Genomic DNA, 25331 nt, shown 5'->3' on the forward strand with positions numbered 1-25331 from the left:
TAAACTCACGCTGGGCGCGTATGTGTGCGTGCCCAAGATCCCGAGAGGAGAATGGAGGAGAAGGGATTGGGGCATGGCCATCCTCCCTGGGGGGTGATTTCTCGCTTTCTGTCTGTCTCCGGCTTTCTGGCAAGCACACACGCCCTATAGCAAAAACCTCTCCCCCACCCCACCCCACCCCCCCAAAAAAAAGAGAAGGCAGAGTCAGGGAAGCTAGTGCTATTAATTTAACTTAATTGGATCTATGGATTACCTTCAAATTTCACTGACACCCCTATGGAAAACTTCAGCACACAGAGCTTGGCTGACCAACCTACATTCTCAGCACCCTTCCCCTTACAAATTTATGCTACAGAAGATGAGAAAGCTGAACACTCCCAGCTTAGAACTGCCATCTGACAATGTTCTAGCCAAAGAAATCTGCTGGGGGAGAATAGGCAGAGATCCTGGGAAAGATTTCACTTACTTGATAAAAAGGGTCAGACTCTACTGGTAAGCACTCCTAATTTTCTCCCTTCACTTTGCCTTAAATGTAGCGGTTATACCCTGAGCTACAGCAGCTATTTTGTGGTCATGAGGTGCCAAACCAATGGGCTAAAGATGACAGTGCAGAAAGGAAGAAGATGCCTGAAATGCTGATGATATCAGAATGACCACACCAGCCCTGGGCTGTCTCCAGCGTTTTATAATGCAATAAAATAAGTATCTATCTGTTTAAATTGTATCTAATCAGGTTTTCATCACTTGCCATCTAAAACAGTCCTACCTGATTTAAAAAAAAAAAAAAGAAAAAAAAAAAACTAAAAAAAAAAATATTCCTTTTCTTTAAAAAAAAAAAATTTAAGGGAACCAGCAGTTAGCATAATGGCTATGTCGCTGGACTCCCACGTAGTCGACCGCGGTTCGCATCCCGGATCCAGTGGCTTAAAACTCATGCCGGGTGCATGTGCGTGCGTGCCCAAGATCCCGAGAGGAGAATGGAGGAGAAGGGATTGCGGTGTGACCATCCCCCCAGGGGGGTGATTTCTTGCTTTCTGTCTCTCTGTCTCTCTCTGTCTATCTAGTGAGCGCACACGCCCTATAGCGAAAATCTCTCAAAAAAAAAAGTTTAAGAATTATTTATTTAACTTTATTAATTTATTCTTATTCTTTAATCCGACCAGAGAGATACAGAGAGAAAGTGGGTGAGAAAGCAAATTGCCAGGTCCAGGACTTGAACCACAGTTGGCCACACTGGAGCCCAGCACCTAAACTACCACACCACCTGCCAGCCCCAATATTCTTAAGTAAAGATGTAAAGGGCTTCAGCATGCTCTGGCTGCTTTGGGAGACTGAATATGATGCTGGGTAAATGATTTTACATTATTTAAACATTTGCCAGATAGTGTGTGAGATCACTGTGGGGGCAGGGGAGACGAAGAGAGATAGAGAGAGAGAAGGTACCCCTCACCCCCGCCCCTCCCCAAGAGGGATGGTCAAGTCACAATCCCTTCTCCTTCATCCTTACCCTGGGATCCAGCCACTTTAACCCACCATGTCACCAGTCGACCCAGGGCAAATGATTTTGGTGACTCCACAGATACAGAACATCCTGGCTCCCCACTTCTCCCTATACTACAGAACCCAGGAGACCATGCTCTCTCCAGAAACAGCATGGGCTTTCTTTCAAGAGGCTAGTTTATCAATGTCAGGCAGGTCATTCTATTTCTTCAAAAGACTGCTTCTTCCCTTCCCTTCCCTTCCCTTCCCTTCCCTTCCCTTCCCTTCCCTTCCCATCTCTTCTCCTGGAGAGCAGGTGCACTCAGTAGAGAGAGACAGAGAGGGGAAAAGGAGAAAAGCACCTCTCATGGGGCATGGTCATGCTACAATCCCTTCGCCTCCATTTTTCTATCTTTTCAGGATTTGGGGCACGCATGCACATGTGCTTGGAATGTCTCTTAAGCTGCCTGATCTGGGACTTAGACTATATCATCAGTCATGTGGATCCAGCTGCTTTAACCACCAGGCCACAGCATGTCCCTTCAAAAGATTGCTTGGCTTATTTTCACAAGTAAAGGAATCCCATCATTTTGTTTCCTTTTTCTTTAAAAAAAATTTAGTTGCATCATCTTTTATGTTTTGAGGACAAAAGTTCCTTTAAATAATGGAATAAATTGGATGGCTTCCTTCCCCCATCTTTTTCCTGAGTTTTAAACAGTTCACTAATAGAAGGGTTCTCAAGATGGCAACCATTTTCACAGTAGTACATATACGCACAGTTTCAACTCATCTCACAATGGAACTACGGAATGTTTCATAGAGAATTTGGAAGGTCTGTATGACTCAATGAACTAGTAATATTCTCAAAATGATCAGTGCATGAAGTTATAAAATTATGCATGGTAAAGATCCATTTAAGTGCCAGACAGATCAGTAAATTTTAACATAATAGAATACAAAAATTTCACATTTTTAACTAACCTTTAAGGAGCTACCACTTATGGAATTTGGGGTATATTATCATGAATATTCACAAAAGGTCTGAAAAAGTCTTTCCTCCCTTTCCTAACTACATTTGTGAGGCTGGGTCTTCTTCAAATACTTCAGCCAGAAATACATCACAACAGAATGAGCATAGACACACAAATGAGAAACTAGCTGGCCTCTACTAAGGCACACATTAGGGGAGATTTGTAAAACATAAAACAATGCTGCTCACTAATTTTGAAGACAGGAAACCCTTGAGGGATTCTCTCCTTACAGCCACCACATCCTGCAGTAAAAGGAGAGAAACTCCCTGAGAGCCTGAACTCCAATATCCTACTGTTTATTCCACACTCCTGTTCACAGTAGAGGAGGAAAACTGCAAGAGCTAATGTACGCCACAGGGAAGGGGACAAACACACAGCTACATTAACATACTCCACAGAAGCAGAAACAATTGAGTGTATTTTTAGATAACTAAAAATCAAAGGAGAGCTTCAAGAAATAGAAAACCAGGAAATACTTCTCCCTGGAGTACATAATAACTCCTCACCAACAATGGGTAAAACACAAGAGATCACAGAAATGTCAGAGAAATAATTCAGACTACTCATGGTAACAAAACTCAAAGAGATAGAAAACAGGCGACCCATTAGAGGAGATGAGACAATCCTTCCATGGCTTGAAGAAGGAACTCCATAAAGAAACAGAAACACTGGGGACCAGCATATAGCGTAATGGTTATGTTGTTGGACTCCCACGTAGTTGACCGAGGTTCGAGTCCCAGACCTGGTGGCTTAAACTCACTCTGGGTGCGTGTGCATGCATGCCCAGAATCCCAAGAGGAGAATGGAGGAGAAGGGATTGTGGTGTGGCCAAGCTCCAGTGAAGTGATTTCTCACCTTCTGACTTTCTGTCTCTTCCAGTTTCTCTGGTGAGCACACATGCCCTAGAGCAAAAAATTTCTCTAAAAAAAAAAAAAAAAGGAATAGAAACACTGAAAAAGAATCAAAAGGAACTTCTGGAAGTAAAGAATTCACTGTAGGAAATCATAATCTCTCTTGAAAGTATCAACAGCAGAATAGACCACACAGAAGAAATAATCTGACCTTAAAGACGAAACCTCTGATTTAGTTTAAGCAACTAAAAAGAATAGAAGACTAACCATTAAAAGTCAGGACAACATACAGGAAATCCTAGACACCATTAAATAGCTGAACAGTCACATAATAATTCTAGAAGGTGAAGAGACAGGCAAACTCATAGAAAAATCTCTTTCATGATATATTGTGTTATTGGCAGAGTCACGATATATTTTCCTATGTTTTTCTATGCAAAAATGCACCATAAGTTTTCTGACAACCCAATATTAGCTGAAAACTTTCCAAATTTAGAGAGGCTAGCAGACATCCAAATCCAGGTAATATAAAGACATAAATAGATAGAACATAAGAAGATCCTCCCCAAAGCATATCAGCACCAAACTGGAAAAAATTGAAGACAAGGAAAATATTCTAAAACTGTCAAGAGAGAAACACTAAGTTACTTACATTAGACTAACATCAGACGTCTCAACTGAAACAATACGGGCCAGGAAAGAATGGTAGGACATATTTAAAATACTGAAAGAAAAATAATTCCAGCTGAGAGTACTATACCCAGCAAGATTATTCTTCAAATTAAAAAGAAATAAAATCTTTTCCAGATAAACAAAGCTAAAAGAATTCACCAAAACTAAACCAGCTCTTCAGGAAATACTTAAGGGAATACTACACCAGGAAAACTAAAGGGAGATAAAGAGAAATAAGAGAATGCAAAACACTCCCATGTGGGTGACCACGGTATGAGTCCCAGACCTGGTGGCTTGCTCTCTCACTTTCCCTCTCTCTCTCTCGTGAATTCAAATAATAATAATAAATTTAAAATTTTAAAAAGATCTTTGTTTTAAAAAGTTCATCCTCATTAATTTACAACTTTTTTAACCAATTTGTTTTATTCTTTAGAACTGTATTTCATAGTAAAGAACAAAGTAGACAATTCAGTACATACTTTCAGAATAACCAGTGAAGTGGGTTTCAAATGTTCACAACATAATATGATGTTAAATGTTAAAAGTGGTGAATATGTTTATATCCTTGATTTTAAAAAAAATTTTTTTGGAGGGTTTTTTTGTCAAAGGGTGCACTTACCAGAAAGATAGAGAGAGACAGAGAGACAGAAAACGAGAAATCATCCCCCTCCCCCACTCCCGGGGGGATGGCCACGCTACAATCCCCTCTCCTCCATTCTCCTCTCAGGATCTTGGGCAGGTACGCACATGCACCCATTGTGAGTTAAGCCACCAGATCCGGGACTCGAGCCACGGTTGACTACATGGGAGTCTAGCGACCCAGCCATTATGCCAACTGCTGGTCCCAATCCTTGATTTTTTTTTATTATACACTGTATACATGCTTTTAAAGACCATTCTGTAACCTACAAATAAATATGTGTAATGACTATAAGTAAATCATAAATTACAATAAATTTTTAAAACATTTCACTAAAAAAAATTAAACCTGCTTCACACATCATTTTTCAACATATGAATAACAACAGGATAACCTGACAGAGACCACATTCTGTGAAGCCTAAAATATTTATTGGGTCATCAGGAAAGTCATGGCACTTTCTGCATAGAAAAACAGATAATATATCATGGCTTTCCCAATAATCTAATACTATCTGGCCCTTTCCAGAAATTGTTTGCTGACTCTTGTTTTAGAGACTCACTTTGCAATTTGGTCAAGAGGGCTTTGGAATTAACCATCTTGAATTCAAGTCCTTTCGTGCTACTCTCAGCTTTGGGACTTGGTTTCCTTTACATTATCACAGAACGGGGCTAATAAGTATGGAAAAGTGCTTAACAGAGTCCCTGGCACAGAAAGTTGTCAAGAGGTGTCAGGCATTATTATCAAATTAGCAAGAGTGTAATAGAAGTATAACAGACTTCACTGGGACTCACATTCAAAAATCAACACATAGGACAAAAGTCAAGCATAAAGGGAACCAGCAGTTAGCGTAATGGCTATGTCGCTGGACTCCCATGTAGTCGACCGCGGTTCGTGTCCCGGACCCGGTAGCTTAAAACTCACGCCGGGCGCGTGTGCGTGCGTGCCCAAGATCCCGAGAGGAGAATGGAGGAGAAGGGATTGCGGCGTGACCATCCCCCCTGGGGGGTGATTTCTCGCTTTCTGTCTCTATGTCTCTCTGTCTGTCTGGCGAGCGCACGCACCCTACAGTGAAAATCTCTCTCAAAAAAAAAAAAAAAGTCAAGCATAAAAAAATACATTGCTTTTGAAAATCCCTTAGGAGGATAACACATTATAGACAAACTGTGTCTCCAAGTAATTCTGGCACAGCTGTCTTTCCCTGCAGGATTGACACGGATCACTGTTCCTTCAGTCAAGGCCTGGGATGCAGTGGCTGACAAGTAGGAGCCATATTGTAGGGGAAAAAAAACCTTGTGTTCAAACATGAGACTCCCACACAGTGTGGAGAGAAGCTCACACTGAAGAGCAGGAAGATCAAGACAGGCTGTGGGAACAGCAGGTGCATGGCTCCCACATACTCTCGGGGCAGGACGAGCATGTTGAGTTGAATGGTGAGTCATTTTCCTTCTGTTCTCCTTTCCCTCTGGCCCCTAATAAAATACCTTAATTTGACTTCTGTAAATTTTTTTTTTTTTTGGAGAGGTTTTCGCTATAGGGCACATGCACTCGCCAGACAGACAGAGAAAGACATAGAGACAGAAAGCGAGAAATCACCCCCCGGAGGGGATGGTCACGCCGCAATCCCTTCTCCTCCATTCTCCTCTTGGGATCTTGGGCACGCACGCACACGCGCCCGGCGTGAGTTCTAAGCCACCGGGTCCGGGACGTGAACCGCGGTCAACTACGTGGGAGTCCAGCAACATAGCCATTACGCTAACTGCTCGTTCCCGACTTCTGTAAATTAAGTCATTATCTTTTAAAAAATAATCATTTAACTTTATTTATTATTATTATTTAATTTGATCAGAGAAAGACAGAGAGAGAGAGAAAGCAAGAAAGCAAGCTGCCAGGTCTGAGACTAGAAGTACCTTCAGCCATGTCGGAGTCCAGTGTCTACCACCATGCCACCTGCTGGCCCTTAAGTAGTTATCTTTTGAGAAGAATCAATAACAACTATCTCATAGAGTTACTATAATAATGAAATTAGTTGTGTGTGTGTGATGAACAATGGCAGTGATAGTTTCTATTTGAAACGCCACTGCAAACTTCCATCTGATATCTGAGGTATGTGAGAAACACCTGTCTCTTAAACTTTGCTTCTGGACATCAACTAGAGTTAGGGTATTATTTCTGAAAATCTCCCTCTACCCCCATGGTAAAGATTATTCCATTGATATATACTTACCTGGGAGAAAACCAGTGGTTGATGAGGCTGGAGATGATCATGTAGGACACAGTGATTGTCCCTGACATGGCAAGTGATATGAAGCCCAAGCCACAGAGGACACAAAGCAGGGAGAGGCCACCCACTGAGATGACCAGTCCTAGGAGGAGAACATGGTTAGGAGCATTCATCTGAAATGGGTTGAAAACTGGCAGACCCTGATCCAGTGTTTTTAAAATAGTAAGAGTGGACTCAGACTTTTTAAGTGAGGAGATTTCCCATTAAAAATTCCCAGTTTCAAGGAATACTCTCACCACCCAAGTGGGCGTCAAGCCTGGCAACAGTTGGTCCCCACTTGTATTACACTGAACTGCTTTGCTCATTTTTGTTACCTGTCTTGCCCACAGGTATTTGTGTCAGAGACTCCTTTATCCTCAAGATCAGAGATGGAGTCCTAATTGAATCCTCCAGAAGGAGTCAGTCAAGGCAGTATTGAGGGAGATACATTATCTCCAACATCTCAAACTGCCTAATGGGTACAGTAATTTACACTCACCTCCAAGCTCTAGGTATAAGGGGTATGCAAGCTAATTAAAGCTACATCTAAGTGTAGCTTCTGATTAGATCCTCTGTGCCAAAGCCTGGCAATTACTGCATGTTAATCATAAGGTCTGATCGGTCATTTTTACTTACCATTGAATATTTTTAAGGGAATATTTATACATTACCATCTAAATAAGTGCAAGGAAAATACATTTCTCATAGTATGGGGTCTTAAGGGAAAATGAATAAAAGGGACAATGCGAAGGTTACAGGCCTTTATAACAGATACGCCTGAGTTTGGTCCCAGGGAAGTCATTTACTGTGAGACTTTGGGCATCTTGAGCTTTAGTTTAACTCACATGTAAAAGGGAACAATAATTATTTCCTCTCAGTGGTGACATGATAATTAAATGACTCAATGGGTGTGTGATGGATGGAGGTATTGTCTGTCTGCCCAGCATGCATTCCTTTGCCTCCCTTTTAACAAATTCCTCTTTCCATCTAGAATAAATACATAGCAAATGTTGCGTGGCAAACATCCTCCTCACTTCCTTAGGAGTGGCTAAATGGTCAACTACACCAGCCCCATAACCACAATGATAGTTTCAAGGATAAGACCCTGAAAAGGCAGGCACAGAGTTCCTATAAATGAATGTGCTGTCTTTTCATAAGGATTTCCAAAATCCTAGATCATTGTTTTTCAAAGGGTGGCCACAAACCACCTGTATAAGAATCCATGCATTAGAGAAGATTGTTAAAAAATTCAGGTTTCTGGATCCCACTCCAGACCTACTAAATAATGTTCTCTGGATGAAGCCATAGAAGTCTACATTTTCAAAAAGCAAGTAATTATATACATCCAACTTCAACAACCACTGTTCTAAAGGCTTTGGACGTACCATTCCCCTGTCCAAAAAGCTCTTCCTTGCCCACCCTGAGACAAAGTTGTTACACATCTCTAAAATGTTGTCTTCTATACAATTTTCCATGTAAACCTAAAACGCAATGGTTCCCTTCTTTCTCTCTAAGTTAACTTTTGTCCTAGTGCTCATTCATGCCTCTAGCTATTCATTTATTTGCCCATCTACACATCAATATTTACTGAACAATTATTCTGCCAGGCTATATTTGGTTCACCCAGCTACCCTGCCCACTTTTGCTTTTAAGTATAAACTCAAAGTCCACCAGGTGGGGAAACAACCTGGGTGCTTTTAGCTCCGGGAACCCATGGAATGGACCAGAAGTGATCACCTGACCTCCTGGGAACCATTTCTTCGGCCACTATCCTGTGTTCTGTGATCTGACTTGAAAAGGCAAGATCAGCCAATCAGACTGACTTACTCAGTCATAGTAACCTAACAACGTGGACAGTGACACGTCAAGAAGGTGGTGAAGCTGGATTCCAGTACCTAGCCAGGCATTTGGCAATAGGCACTCAGTATCGAGCTGTGGGAGGAATGGCCTCTCTGCTTCACAATAAAACAACCCTTTAATATGATATTATTGAGGCCAACAGGTGGCAAGGTGGTTGAGGCACCAGACTGTCATATGGCTGACGATGGTTCAAGTCTCAGACCTGGTGGCTTACTTTCTTTCTCTGTCTCTGGTTAGTGCATGTGCTCTACAGCAAATTAAATAAAAATAATAATAATAAAATTAAATAATTATTTTTAAAAATTTATTTTTAATTGCCAGAGGGCATATACACTCACAAGAGAAAGAGAGGGAGAAAGCACCTCCCAACAGGGCATGATCACACCACAATCTCTTCTCCTCCATTTCTTTCTCTCGTTGAAATTTTGGGCATGTATACACATGTGCTCAGCACATTTTTTAAACCATTGGGGTTGGGATTTGAGCCTAGGTCAGCTATGTGGGATCTGGCTCACCTCAACCATGAGGGTATGGGGCCAGCCTGAGAGTATCATTAAATCCTCATTTTACCTAAGAAGAATTTGAGGGTCGGAGAGGATAAATAACTTGTCTAAATTCTCACAGGGGAGGTGGGATTCCAATGCAGACTCCAGAGTCCACGTTTTGACTACTCTGACAAGCTGCTGTGTGTGATTTTGATAGGAACTGGAACCTCTGACAAGAATGGCAAATGTCCAATAAATATCATCTTCCCAATAGAGTGATTTTCCAAGGGGGTAAATGACCAAGTGGGATACCTTCCAGTAATATGACGCCCACAAGAGCAGCCACGAAGGTCAGCACCACGAGGAGCAGGAAGAACCCAACAGGAACGGTCGACACGACAATGAACACCAGCAAGGAGAGGGCCAGGAAAGGATGCCTGTCCAAGTACTGCCCCAATGGGGACTTTACAAAGGCGGCCACCTGCAAGCAAAGGACAAAGGGGAAGGAGTAAGTACCATGTCTGAAATTCAGGTCGAATGGATCCGCCCAAGCTATGGGAAGTATAAGCAGAAGTCAAAAAGTTAGACGGTTCATCAGTAAGAAGTAACAGCGTTAAGACTTCCAAGACAGGAGTCACCTGAGCAACAACTTCAGGCAGCTGTGGACAGATGGCAAGCCTGAAGGCTCCTCCTAACCTCAAGTCTTGTGAAAGGAAGAAAGTCCCAGTGGAAGACATCTTCAGTGTATGTGAACATTCAATGCAGTATACATTCAATTTGTCTACTTTATAGCTGAGGTTCTCACGGTTGAGGTCACTGAGGCACAGAGAGGTTAAATCCTAGCTATTCAGCATCACCTACGTGCTTGTCAGAAATGCAGGATCTCAAGCCTTTCCATGGCCCTTCCATGGACCTGGTGAATCAGATGCTTTTTTTTTTTGAGAGTTTTTTTTGCTATAGAGTGCATGCACTCGCCAGACAGATAGAGACATAGAGATAGAAAGCGAGAAATCACCCTCCAGGGGGGATGGTCACACCACAATCCCTTCTCCTCCATTCTCCTCTCGGGATCTTGGGCACGCATGCACACGTGCCTGGCGTGAGTTCTAAGCCACCGGGTCCAGGACGTGAGAGTCCAGCAACATAGCCATTACGCTAACTGCTGGTTCCCTAAATCAGATTCTTTTTATTTATTTATTTTTCTCTAGGGCAAGTGCACTTGCCTGAGAGAGACAGAGAGAGAAGGAAAGTGAGAAATGAGTCCCCAGAGGGATGGCCACCCTGCAGTCCCTTCTTCTCCATTCTCCTCGAGATTTTAAGCATGCGTACACAAGACCTAGTGTTTTTTCAAGCCGCCAGATCTGGGACTCAAATTGTGGAGTCAGCTATGTGGGATCCAGTACCTTAACCACCATGCTACCTGCTAGTGCCTGCTTTTATAACAATTATTATATTATATTAAAGTTTATTTATTTTCTGCAAGAGAGACAGACAGATACCCCCTCCCACATCCCCGCAACAGGGTCTTTAGGCCATAATTCACCCAGACTCAGCCATCCTGGATCGCAGGCATACATGCATATATTCAGTATGTACAGGGAGACCTTGGGACATGATCCTGAGACCTTCCTATGTGGCCTCAGCATCATGGAACATTGCATTACTGCTGTACCATTCAAGTGGTCAAAAGTGACTTATTTTTAAACCCACTCCAGGCATGGGAAGTTCCAAAGTAGGCACAATGTGGTTAGTATTTGAGGACATCAAGGCTCCACTTGGGAGTATTCATCATGAGCCAGGCAAATTCTCTGGTGTCAGAATGCAATCGACAATCAGCAATTTATTGTCTGTTGCTGTTGGGGGGAGAACGAGGAGTCAGGATCATTTAAAACCACTGGTGATGACAAGTCAAAAGTTCCTTGGGAAAATGTCTTCTACTTTACATTCCTTGGGTAGCTGCTGGCATGTGATTCCATGGGGTTGGCACAGAAGTGCCCTGGGAGGTTGTTCAAAAACATCCTTTGTGGCAGGAAAGACCAGCATGAAAGCAAAAGTACTTTGAGTTGGCATGGAAGATAAGGTGCTGGATCCCACATGGCCAACTGCATGGTTCAAGTTCCAGACTCAGTAGCTTGAGAATCACAGTGGGTGTGTGTGTACATGTGTCCAAAATCCCAAGAGGAGAAAGGAAAAGAAGGGATTGCAGCATGGCTATACCTCCTAAAGGGTAGTTTCTTACTTTCTCTGTCTCTCTGCTCTATAGCAAAAAAACTTAAAAAAACAAATAAACAAACAAACAAACCCCACAAAAACAAAACAAAACAAAAAACGAAAAACCAAAATACAAATTTTCATGCTTATAAAGTAAGCTAAGCTTGGAGACCAGCAGGTAGTGTGGTGGTTAAGGCGCTGGACACTCCCACATGGCCGACCAGGGTTCAAGTCCTGAATCTGGTGGCTTACTTTCTCACTTTCTCACTTTCTCACTTCCTCTCTTTCTCACTGTTACCCTCTGTCTCTCTCTCTCTCTGGTCAAACTAAAAAAAAAAAAAAAAAAAGTAAGCTAAGATTAAAAATTTGGGGGGGGGGGCATTGTCGGACATCAGGCTGCCTGTGGCTGCAGGCCCTAATGGCCAGGACCCATGGTTCACCCCACCTCCCTCACTTTTGGACCTCAGGTTTGTGTCTTGGGACTTTAAGAGGAACTTGCACCCCACCCCACCCCATCCAGAGGCTGGGTCAAGCTAGCGGCATTACCGGACACCAGGCTGCCTACGGTTGCAGGTCCTAACTGCTGGGACCCATGGCTCATCCCTCCCCTCCACTTGCCTTTGGCCTCTCAGAACTTTGGTGTTTTGAATAGCACATGTTGCGTGCCGTGTGATCTTTTCTTTGCTCCTGAGGTGAAGTTCATCAGCTCAGTTAGAGGCTCACCACTCTTTAAAAACAGGGAGGACTTTGGGTCACCAAGGACCTGTGACAAGAGTGCAGGGTACTGCTGAGCAACAGAGAGGCAGGCCAGAAGAGAGATCACCAATGTTCTACTGCACACCTTTGAACACTCAAAGGTACCTTGAATACGTTAGGAAGGAACGTATAGACTACTAGATGACTAGGAACAACTGCAGAGGCACAAGAAATAAGAGCAACCAACAAAATGTCTCTCCCCTAAAGGAAAATGTCAATCCCACATCACCCACAGACAACACAATGGAGGTCATGGACATGTCGGATAAGCAATTCAGAATATTTGTAGTGACCAAACTAACTGAGATACAAGAGAAAAGAGACAATGAGCTTCAAGAGATGAGGAAGTCCTTTCATGATTTGAAAGAAGAAACTGACACTTTAAAAAAGAATCAGATGGAACTGTTACTGATAAAGAATGTGATACAAAAAATTAAAACCTCCCTTGAAAGTATTAAAAATAGATTAGATCATGCAGAAGATCAAATCTTGAATGTAGAAGACAAAAACTCTGACCTAGAAAAAAAATGAAGAAGATTGAGAAAACAACCAAGAAAAATGAGGATAATATACGAGGAATACTGGATACCATCAAGCACCCCAATATTTGGATAACTGGTATTCCAGAAGAAGAAAAAAATAAGGGCATTGATAATTTATCCTATGAAATCTTGGAAGAAAACTTTCCAAACCTAGAAAGGCATTCAAATATCCAGGCCCAAGAAATACACAGGACCCCAAGAAGATCCTTTCCAAGGCACATGATAGCCAGATGGGCAAAACCAACAAAGACAAGATACTAACATTGGCAAGAGGGAAATGTCAAGTTACTTACAAAGGCCACCCCATCAGGCTAACATTGGACCTCTTGTTGGAAACAATGCAGGCAAGGAAAGAATGAGGAAATATAGTCAAAGTGTTGAATGAAAAACAATCTCAAGCAAGAATACTATACCCAACAAGATTATCTTTCATATGGGAAAAAAGATAAAAACATTCTCAGAAAACTAAAACCTGAAAGAGTTTACCAACTCCAGACCAGCTCTTCGAGAGTTCTGAAGGGAGTGCTATACTAGGAAAACTAAAAAGCCAGACAGACAGTTATAAGAGAACAAAAAAACAACCAAGAAAATGGCTCACTTAATGACAGGAACAGGTCCAGAAATACTGATAACATTGAATGTTTAACCAGAAATACTGATAACATTGAATGTTAATGGATTAAATTCTCCAATTAAGAGACACAGACTGGCTGAATGGATTACAAAAACAAAACAAAACAAAACAAAAAAAACCTCTATCGTCCTCAAGAAATGCACCTTAGGGTTAAAGACATACATAGGCTAAAAGTGAAGAGCTGGAAAAAGATATTCCATGTAAATGGAAATCAAAAAAGGGCTGGAGTTGTGGTATTGATTTCAGACAAAATAGGATTCATGACTAAGACTGTAAGAAGAGACAAAGAAGGGCATAGTAAATGGGTTAATTCAGCAAGAAGACATAATGACTTATTCATACCTATGCACCCAACAGAGGAGCACCTAAATATGTGAAGGAGAGACAGCTGGAGCTAAAAGGAGAGATAGGGAGAAACACTATAATTGTTGGGGATGTCAACACCCCATTATCTCCTTTAGACAGATCTTCTAAACAAAAAATAAATAGAGAGATAGAGGACCTAAATGATACTGTAAATCAAATGGGCTTGACAGATATCTATAGAACTTTCCAACCTAAGATGACAGAATACAAATTTTTCTTACCCTGGCATGAAACCTTTTCAAAGACTGACCATATGATAGGACACAAATCAAGCCTTTACAGATTAAAAGACATAGAAACTATATCCAACATCTTCTCTGACCATGATGAAATTAAACTCAATATTAATTTCAAGAAACACTTTTGAAAATACACAAAAACGTGGAAACTTAACAACATAATTCTGAATGACTTCTTAATTACTGAAGAAATTAAGTCTGAAATAAAAAAAATATTATGGAAACAAATGATGAGTACACGAGTTTTTTGTAATCTATGGGACATGGCAAAAGCAGTCATAGGAGGTAAATTCACAGCTATTAGTGCACATAAGAAAGAGATGGAAAGGTGGCAAATATATAACCTAACATCATGCCTCAGGGAATTGTAGAAACACCACCAACAACAAAATGCCAGGCAAAAAGAATTAATAAAGATTCGAGCAGAAATAAATGAAACAGAAAATAAACAAACCCAAGATTGATACACCATTGGCTAGACTGATAAAGAAAAAAAAAACCAGATAAATCAAATACATGCTAAACAGGTAACATTACAACAGATAAAACAGAAATACAAAATATCATTAGAGGATATAATGACCAACTATATGCCAACAAACAAGAGAACATGGAGGAGATGGACCAATTCCTGGATGCATATAATCTATCAAGATTAAATCAGGAGGACACAGAAAAACTTGAATAGATCCATAACAAGCCATGAGATTAAATCAGTAATAAATAATCTCCAGACTAAGAAAAGCTTGGATCCAGATGGGTTCCCTTATAAATTCTACAAAACTTTTAAGTAAGAGTTAACTCCTATCCTACTCAAATTATTTCTAAAGATTCGAAAGGAAGGAAACCTTCCAAATTCATTTTATGAAGCCTCCATCATCCTCATTCCCAAAACAGGACATGACAGAAAAGGAAAACTACAGACCAATATCTCTGATGAATGTAGATGCAAAAATTCTCAACATGATACTTGCAAATCATATCCAACAACATATAACAAAGATTATTCATCATGACCAGGTAGGCTTTATTCCCGGAATGTAAGGGTGGTTCAATATACGCAAGACCATAAATATAATACACCATATTAACAGAAAGATAAAAACCATATGACCATTTCGATTGATGCAGAGAAAGCATCTGATAAAATGCAACATCCTTTCATGATTAAGACTCTCAGTAAGATTGGTATAGAAGGGTCATTGCTCAACACAATAAAAGCCATATATGAAGAACCTATAGCTAACATTATACTGAATTGGGAAGAGCTAAAAGCTTTTCCACTAAAAACTGTACTAGACAAGGCTGCCCCCTTTCTCCACTGCCTTTTTTTTTTTTTTTTTCTTGATGGGAATCCCTTCTCTTCTAGTCTCCTCTCAGGATCTTGGGCATGCACACACACATACCCGGCATGAGTTTAAGCCACCGGTCTGAGACTTGAACCGCGGTCAATTACATGGGAGTCCAGCGATACAGTCATTACACCAACTGCTGGTCCCTCCACTGCTTTTTAATGTAGCACTGGAAGTCTTAGCTAATGCAATCAGAAAAGAGAGCAATATAAATGGCATTTGAACAGACAAAGAAGAGTTGAAAATATCTTTATGCGCAGATGACCTGATGGTATACTTAGAAGACCCAAAGGTTTTCATGAAAAAACTTCTTGAAGTAATAAATGAATACAGTAAAGTGGCAGGATACAAAAAGAACATCCAGAAATCTATAGCATTTCTATATATGAACAACAAGTGGAATGAAGTAGAGCTGAAGAAAGGAATCCCTTTTACCACAGCCACAAAATGTATAAGATACCTAGGGATAAACCTAACTAAGAAAGTCAAAGGCCTTTACAAAGAAAACCGAAAATCTTAAGAAAGATACTGAAAAGGACATAAAAAAGTAGGACTTCCCATGCTCTTGGATTAGAAGAATTAACATAATCAAAATGTCAAATTCTACCCAAATTAATCTACATATTTAACACAATTCCAATCAAAATACCAGAGATATTCTTCACAGATTTAGAAAAGACAATCATAGAATGTATCTGGAATCATAAAAGATCCCGTATTGCCAAAGCAATTCTGCACAAGAATAGTTAAGTGAGTGGCATATCACTCCCTGACCCCAAGATATTCTATAAAACTGTGATAATCAAAACAGCATGGTATTAGCATAAAAACAGACAGGTGGACCAATGGAATAGAATAGAGACCCCAGAAATAAACCCCAAAGCTTACAGCCAACTTATTTTTGACAAAGGATACTAGTCAATCCATTGGGAAGAGGAAAACCTCTTTAGAAAATGGTGCTGGAAAAACTGGTTTCCAGTTCCACCTGCAGAAAGATGTAACTGAACCCTCATCTTTCACCATTAATAAAAATCAACTCAAAATGGATCAAAGATCTAAACCTTAGACCTCAAACTATAAAACTACTGGTGGAAAATACTGGGGAAACTCTGGGAGACATTGGGGGCAGGCGAAGACTTCTTAAATAAGACTCCCAAAGCCTAGGGAATAATCCCTAAAATAGACAAGTAGGACTATATCAGACTAAAAAGTTTCTGACAGCAAAGGACACAGTAACAAGTGTGAACTGACAACCCTCAGAATGGGAGAATATTTCTGTAAAATATGCCTCAGATAAGGGACAGATAACCAGAATACACAGGGTACTCAAGCAGATTACTTGAAAAAAAAAAAAGATTAACCCAAGTAAAAGATGGGAAAATAAACTGCACAAAAACCTCTCTAAGGAAGACATATGAACAGCCAAAAAGCATATGAAGAAATGCTCAAACATCCCTCATCATAAGGGAGATGCAGATTAAAACCACCATGAGATACCACCTAACCCCTGTCGGAATGGTGAAGATTAAAAATATAAAAAGTGATTAAATGTTGGTGGGGACATGGTGAAAGGGGAACTCTCCTACACTGTTAGTGGGAATGTAAACTGGTTCATCCACTGTGGAGAATAATATGGAGGTTCCTCAAAGACCTACAAATATAGTAACTACCATTTGATCCAGCAATCTTACTTCTGGGTATCTATCCAAAGGACAGGAGAATGCTTGGTCAGAAAAGCACTTGCACATCAATGTTTATTGCAGCATTATTCACGATTGCTAAGACATGGAACCAACCCAAATGTCCACAAATAGATGAATGGACTGAAAAAATGTGACACATATACTCTATGGAATACTACTCAGTCATAAGAAATAAGATCGTGGCGTTTGGTAAAAAGTGGTCAGATATGGAGGATCTATTGCTGAGCGAAGCAAACCAGGACATGAAAGAAAGATATTGTATGTATCCACTTAATATATACCAACTCTTTGCACTTTATGGTGGAGATCGAAATACTGGAGAGCATAAAAGCAGTTAGAAATGCTGAAGACAGTGTAGAATGGGGTGGGAGAAGGGAGGAGTACAGAGAAAGATAGCAAGAGAACAAATAGGCATGACATTAGTGGGACACAGAAATGGTTTAAGTGTTGATAACACATATAGTATTCTCAACTGGACTGTTCTGAGAAGTATTTCATTTTTACAAGTAAAATGACATACAGTGATTGAATGTTTAAAAAAATAATGAGAGGGATCAGCAGTTGGTGTAATGGCTATGTCGCTGGACTCCCATGTGGTTGACCGAGGTTTGAGGTCTGGACCCAGGCTTAAACTCATGTCGGGCGCGTGTGCGTGCATGCCCAAAATCCCAAGAGGAGAATGGAGAAGGGACTGTGGCATGGCCATCATCCCCAGGGAGTGATTTCTCACTTTCTGTCTCTCTCTGTCTTCCTGGTGAGCGCATGCACCCTATAGCAAAAACCTCTCCCAAAAAAACCCAAATAATAATAATAGTGAGAAGAAGAATAATAATCTGGAAAAAAAATGATGAAAATCTATTTGATGATGATGATGTGGATAGTAATGTCTTTGTCTTGACTGATATACAAAGTATTCCTTCTGGAAAAAAGAAATGTAATACACTGTAAAGATATATGTGATTCAATATAATATAAACAAAATTAAGATAGTAATAAATTTTTTAATTAAAATTTTTTTATAAATTCAATATAGTGATGTGTATAGCATTTATAAAGTGTACAGTAGAGTACAATAATGCCCTTAGCCTTGACATTCACTCTCCACTCACCTAAGTTACCCAAAGGAATTTCTATTCTTGGAAGTTCCGTTGATGGTAAATGCCCTATATAGAAGGGTCTCTTCTTTATCTTTTATATCATATATTTACTGTACTTCTTCTGTTCAGATACACAGATCCTTACCATTTTGTTACAGCTGCCTCTAGTATTCAGTACAGTAACATGCTATTCAAGTTTGCAGTGTGCCAGACTATCACACCAGATAGCCCAGGTGTGTAGTAGGCTTACACATTTGGGTTTGTATAAGTACACTGATGTTTGCACAACGATGAAATTGTCCATTGAGGCATTTTTCAGACTATCACCCCTGTTGTTCAGTAACACATGACTATAATATGAATATCACCACCACCAGACTTGTTTGTGATGGGTTTATAAGGTGATTTGATCCTTTTCCTTCAACATAACTCCACTGAGTTTTTAGTTTATTTCCATGAGCGAGAGAGACAGAGAGAGACAGAGAGAGGGGAAGAGATGGGCACCCCCACCAAGGTCCACATGCCAGGATTTATACCCAGTCTCAGCTAGCCTATTACAGAATGCTTGCTTGCCAGGTGTGCTCAGGATGACCTCAGGACATAAACCCAAGACTTTCCCCCTATGGGTCCAGTTGCATTATTGCTGTGCCACTTCCTGGCCCCTATTAAGTTATTAATATAATTAATATTAGTTAATACGAAGACAATTTTTAAAAGAAATGACCTCAGGAATATCCGAAGAACATCAGGACTCAGGCAGCCGGTACTTTTTCCCGCCATTCTTGAGGCCATCTGGCCTGGTAGTTATGTAGCCCACATCTATTCCAAAGGACACAGCTGAAGATGCCAGATAAAAGTGAAGAAATGCCAAGAAACTGGCTTATCTTAAGTGTCTACCTCTGAAGGTAGGTGTGAATATTAACCACATTAAGACATGCTGCATGCCCAGCATATGCATATGGTACTTGGCATACTGCCACTAAGAAATACACAGTCCATCTTTATTACACAGATTCCATGTGTGTGTCTGCCTACTCACTACAATTTATTTGTAACCTTAAAACCAATACTTGCAGTGCTTTAAGGGTCACTCAGGGACACGCACACAACAGGGAAAACTCGAGTTGCGTGATAAGTACATTCCCCACTGAGGTCAGATGAGATGACAGTGGCCTTCTTGTTTCAGTTCTTTGAGCAAGTGTCCTTATTGTAGGTCTCTTTAGTGCCATATTTCTCACATGTTGCTGCTGTTGGTTAGTGATGTCACTGTTTCAAATAGCCCCCAAGTGCAGTACTAAAGCAACGTCTCGTGTTCCTAAGAGCATGTAGTTGGGAGGTGCTCGTGTGCTAGAGAAGCTCTGTTCAAGACCTGAGTTACAGTGCCAGTGGCCCTGCATTCAATGTTAATGATCAAGAAGAGATACTAAACTGTCCTTAACCAGAAATACACCTAGAATAAGATCATGTATTGATCAATGGACAAAAACATTGCAGAAACCAAATTCTGTATTTCCCCTAGGAGGAATGGTTCAGTATTTGCTAATTCACTTGAGGGTGACTTTATAGAACATCGTTCATGAATAATGAGAATCAGTTGTGAACATAAAGCAGGCACAAGGGCCTTTCTTACTGAGCTAAACAGTTTTTGTTTGTTTGTTTGTTTGCCATAGAGCACAAAATAGAACATTCATGAATAATGAGAATCAGTTGTAAACATAAAACAGGCACAAGGGCCTTTCTTACTGAGCTAAACAGTTTTTGTTTGTTTGTTTGTTTGCCATAGAGCACAAAGACTTGACAAAGAGAAGACAAAAGAGGAAAAGTGAGAAATCATACCCCAGGGAGAATGATCATACCTCAATCCCCTTTGCCATTCTCCTTTTGATATTTTAGATACACAAGTACATATGCTCAGTGTGTTTTTCAAACTACAGGGTCAGGACTCAAACAGAGCTATCAGCCATGTGGAATCCAGCCACCTTGATCACCTATCAGCTGGCCTTACTGAACTAGCTTTTTATAACAAGGGTCTCAGTCAACTGACCAGAGTCTACTGGTCCAATTTAAAAATAGCTTGGTAAATCCATGAAGACTGCCAGGTATATTCTGGAGTAAGTCCAGAAAAGGTCTACATAGAATACACTGCTCTAGACTTCAAATAAGTAATTCCTCAAGTTGTGGTCTCTTCAGTGCCACATTTCTCACATTAGACCCTAGTGGAACTGTCCTAATGGAAAAAGTAGACCACAAAACTGTTCATTTTGTCACATACACATATATATTTTCATAGGTATACTGCATAGAAGAAAGGCATAGAAGAAAATGTTAATAGTTTTATCTTGGGAAGCTTTTTATTCCTCTAACAAAAAGCTGAAAGGCATCTAGAATAAAGTAATAAATATGCAAGAAAGCAGAACATACTATCTCAAGTCCCATCACCATTCAGTGGCTACTTTTTTCATTAATAATTTATAATGATTACATTTTTTGAGAGGTTTTTGCTACAGGGCATGTGTGCTCGCCAGAAAGACAGAGAGAGATAGAGAGACAGAAAGTGATAAATCACCCTCCAGGGGGGGATGGCCATGCTGCAATCCCTTCTCCTCCATTCTCCTCTCAGGATCTTGGGCATGCATGCAAACGCGCCCGGCATGAGTTTAAGCCGCTGGGTCCGGGACTTGAACCATGGTCGACTACATGGAAGTCCTGCAACATAGTCATTACACTAAATCCTGGCCCTATGATTACATTTTGAAATGATATTTTGGAAATATTAGTTTAACTACACTTTTGAAATAATCTTTACCTATTTCCTTTTACTTTTTAAATGTGGCTACTAGAAAATTTTTAATTACATTTGTGGCTCAGTTATACTCCTAATGGATCCTGGATTTCTGGTGGAACACTGGCTTTGGGTCCTCCTAACAGCTAAGCCAAGATATAACAATTAAATAAGAAAAGGATGGGATCTGTGGCAGACTCAAGAGTGGCCTGTCTTTATCCTGCAAAAGAATTGCCTTTGCCACTGGGTAGTCATCTGAGTAAATTCTGACCTGTAAATGTAACTCAAAGTACTGTGTGACTTCTAGGAAGTCTCCTTAAATTGGAGGTGGCTTATAACTCTTTCTCCTAATCCTATTGCCTGGAATATGGATATGATGATGGTTGTTACTCTAGCAGCCACCTTGGAGAGTGAGTTTGAAGGTCACAACTTAAACACTGCAGGATGGTGAGATAGAAATTTCAATCTACCTCCAAATTTCTGTTACTTAAAAAAGAAATATCTTTCTAGCTCGTTTACACTAGTGTTATTTTAAAATCCCTCCATTATACATAGGACACTGACCTTTGAGTTATTCTGGAAGGAGTCTATCAGCAAAGAAAGCTTCTTCTGCAGCTCTTGCAAGTCCTTTGAGGCACTTCGGGGCTCCTCTTTCGCCATCTTGAAACTCATTTCAATCTCTTTAGGGATTAATTCTCCTACCAGTAAGTTCCGCAGTGCAGTGCCCAGTCCACTCTCTCATGTTGCCCCGTCTCTTGCAGTCACTGAAGGAAACAAAAAGTCTCTTAACCTATTAGCTGTCTCTATCCAACTGATTCCACGAGAACTTCCTACTCTCCTCATGCATTGATAGTGGACATGGAGATGGAGAGTAACCTGGCAATATTGATCAGAATTTCAAATTGCACATACTTGGATTCAGCAATTTATTTTCTAGGAACCTGAAGGCAATAATCAAACAGGTTAAAGAAAAACAAAAGCACCTAAGGCATCGCTACTAAAAAGTGATTAACAAACCACTGGAACAAAATGGTCCATTAATAGAAAATCAGTTATATAATGAAAAATTCAGTCATTAAAATGATAATATGGTGGGACCAGCAGGTGGCATGGTGGTTAAGGTGCTGGACACTCCCACATGGTCAACCATGGTTCGAGTCTTGAACCTGGCGACTTGCTTTCTCACTTTAACTCTCTCTCTTTCTCTCTGTGTCTCTTTCTGGTCAAATTAAAATAAATGAATAAATAAAATTAAATAAGTAATCCTAAAAAAAATGATATGGCTGTTTATTTAGTTCCATGAAAAGATATCCATAAGATAAAAAAAATGATAAAATACTCCATTTTGTTACATACACATATAAAACTTAGGTATATAATACATACTAAAAGATTTAAAAGGATGTACAGCAAAATGTTAATGGTATTCTGAGAATTATGTTTATCTCTTATCCTGACAAAATTTTGAAAAAAAAAATACACAAAGCAAAATACACTACTTCAATTTCCATTGCCTTTTTCTTTTTTCTCCAGAAAGCCTTTCTCTTTACAGGCCAGTTTCTCTTCTTCATTTACTACTCTTATTGCACAGGTTGGCTCCCAATTACACCAAGCCATAAGTCATTCTTTTGAGGGCCTCTTCCAACAAGAGCCAGTGCCCCGGGTAGATTATGCCATAATTATACTCAAGTAACTAAACAGTCCAGAATTTTCAGGACTGTTCCTTCTTATGTAAGTGTTACTTATTTTTAATAGAGGCACTTTGTTAAACTATTTTTAAGACTCGAGTTTTCAAATACAAAATATATATTATTATTTTGTTTCCCAGAACGACAAGTGTTGGTCCGGACACAGATCTCTTTTCCATTTCCTCTACAACTGGCCTCCTGACCCCTAAATACAAATGCCTTACAGATTCTGTCACAGTGGCCAAAATTAAAGGAGAGCACCTCCTACTTATTTACCATAGCGAATGGCACAGGCTAACAGGAGGAAAGCATAATCTACAGGGCCTAGTGTGCACATTAAACCAGATTGTAACCTTGTGGCCACACACCCTCTTTATAAAACGGAAAACCTTATGAGCAAGAGAGGGCTAACCCTTCCACCCCATATTGCCTCTAAAGGCGCAAGTTGCACATTTTCAACTTGGCTGTTTCTGGCCCTCAACTTCTCTAATCTCTTCTGGGCAGCGGGTAGAAACACGCCCGGTTTCCCTTACAGGTCCCCTTTGGCCTGGGATACCCAAGCGCCACCGGACCGGTTTGGGGAGTCAAATGAGGGAGAGCGTGAAGATGACACTACGAGCCACAGCCATCAAATAACACCCAGCCGGCAGCCAATTCCGAGACCCACCCCCCCCAATCACCCACCCCCCCCTAAAAAACCGGAAGAGAGAAGACGTTAACTGCGCGCAGCCCAGAGGTGCCGCACGTTCTCTGGGCCTTGGAGGCTGGGCCCAGCACCCCAAACCCCGCCTCTTCCAAAATTCCCCAAACCCCTCTCGCATCTCCCCCTCGCCCTACCCCCAGCTTCCCTGGGGAACGGCTACCGTAATGTTCCCCTCTCCATCCTAGCCGAGCCTTTCCGCCTACAAGGACCGCAGGGAAGGAACAAAGGGGTGGGATTGCAGATACAGAGGGCCCGAGAGGGGCAGAGGCTGAGACGCCGGAACTCAGGGGGTGCTAGAGTACTCTGCCGTGAATTTGGGGAGAAGAACCCATCTTTGGTACTTGCAGTTCGCTTCTCTACAGTGATGGGAGAGGGTGGACCCGAGTCAACCACTGTCAGTAATCCTGGAGGGTTGTGTTGACGTCTTTCCAGCTAGGTTTTCCAAGAGGCAGTGTCTCGGGGGTCGGGTGGGGCCTGCAACCCTTCGACCAAATCTGGTGGTGTGTTGGGGGGGGACAAGGGGAGTTGCTGGAGGATCCAGTCTCCTCGTGCGCTCCTAGCCCCGACCCAGTTACTTGCAAACATGAGACGCCCCTTATCACTAACCCCAGGACCGAGGGCTAAGGCGTGGGAGCTACAGGCTTGGGACACCGACCGCTCCCGCAACAGCCACCCGCGCGCTCCTCCACTGGCCCGCTGAGCAAGGGGGTCTAGCCTGCCGGGGCACCCGGGAACCCCACCCTCGAGCCTCGGACTCTCACCTGGTGCTGGCAGCCACTGCCCCCAGCCGTGCTTGCGCGGGCGGCGGTGAGGCCCCCCAGTCTCTGCCGGAAGCCTCGGGCCTAGGCGCGCGGGGCCGCCGCGCCTCCGCCTTGGCAAAGCGCGCTTGCCTCGGCCTTGGGGGCCGCCCAGACAAGCCCTGACCTCAGGAACCTGGGAGTCAGGTGTCCTTTCCTACCTCCCGGGCTTGGAATGGGAGTGCTCGGTCCAGCTCCGAGAAACTGGCAACTGAGAAATGAATTTTCGAAGGGTCTCCAGGTTTCTCCTAAATACCCAAAACCAGCTCCTCTGGAAGAACGTATGGAGCTCAAGACATACAAATTGCTGAGGTATCACCTTAACTGGAAATTTTTGTTTTTTAAGAGGTTTTTGCCTTAGGGCGCGTGTGCTTGCCAGAGAGAGATACAGAGACACTGAGAGGGAAACCCCCAGGGGGAGGGGTGGTGGGATTGGCCGCTGGAATCCTTTCTCCATTCTCTTGGGATCTTGGCTCGCTCCCACGCCTTCCCCGGGTGCGTTTCAAGTTTCTGAACGAGGGACACAGAACCAGGTGGGCCCTTGTGGGAGTCCAGCGACGTAGCCGCTACGCCATCTACTGACCACTTAACTGAAGTTTTTAACCATTGCTTCTAGAAAGTGCATGTCCTAAGCCCGCGAGATCCTGGGAAACTGATGAGATTTAGCATCTCCATTCTACAGATGAAGAAAGTTAAGAGCCAGAAACACTGAGTGAACCCAGTCCCCCAGCTCACAAGGGTCCAAGTCGAAGCAGGAACCAGCTCACAAAGCAGATTTTCAACAGCAAGTTACTGATAATTGGGGCAGGATGATTCTGAGTTTTCCTTTCCATTTTTAGCTGCATCCTGGCCTCTAGTAGGTACTAGTAACAACTCCCCGCTCCAGCTCTGACGACCCGAAATGTTCCCAAGCATTGCCAAATGTCCCCTACGAATGCAACTGTCCCAGGGTGAGATTGATGGCCATAGAGCATACTGGTGATGAGGAAGGACTGTGGGCTGGGGTCTGACGGTCTTAGGCTCTCATCTCAGCTGTGGCTCTTGCTGTGACCTGGGCTGGGTTACCGATCTGAGCCAAGGCTTCCGCCAGAGAGTGCGGAGAGAGATAGACCCAATTGCTGGTCTGCCAGTGCATAGTTCTCAGGTGCTTTTCCATAGGGGGCCTTCGAGGACCCGCCTC

General features: G+C 41.8%; 1 protein-coding gene across 1 annotated transcript in view; it reads right to left on the reverse strand.

Annotated features, from left to right (window-relative positions):
• Positions 1-24169, reverse strand: part of LDAF1 (lipid droplet assembly factor 1) — a 25786-nt gene extending 1617 nt beyond the window's left edge. The window contains exons 1-4 of the mRNA XM_006153276.2: positions 24116-24169; positions 21528-21727; positions 9594-9762; positions 6901-7039 (exon numbers count right to left, since the gene is read on the reverse strand). Of these exons, the coding sequence (XP_006153338.1) occupies positions 6901-7039; positions 9594-9762; positions 21528-21635 (416 nt within the window). The 5' untranslated portion in view covers positions 21636-21727; positions 24116-24169. The remainder of the gene's footprint in view (positions 1-6900; positions 7040-9593; positions 9763-21527; positions 21728-24115) is intronic.
• Between the last annotated feature and the right edge of the window lie 1162 nt (positions 24170-25331).

Source organism: Tupaia chinensis, unplaced genomic scaffold, assembly GCF_000334495.1.
Source record: "Tupaia chinensis unplaced genomic scaffold, TupChi_1.0 Scaffold000367_1, whole genome shotgun sequence".
Taxonomy (NCBI): Eukaryota; Metazoa; Chordata; class Mammalia; order Scandentia; family Tupaiidae; genus Tupaia; species Tupaia belangeri.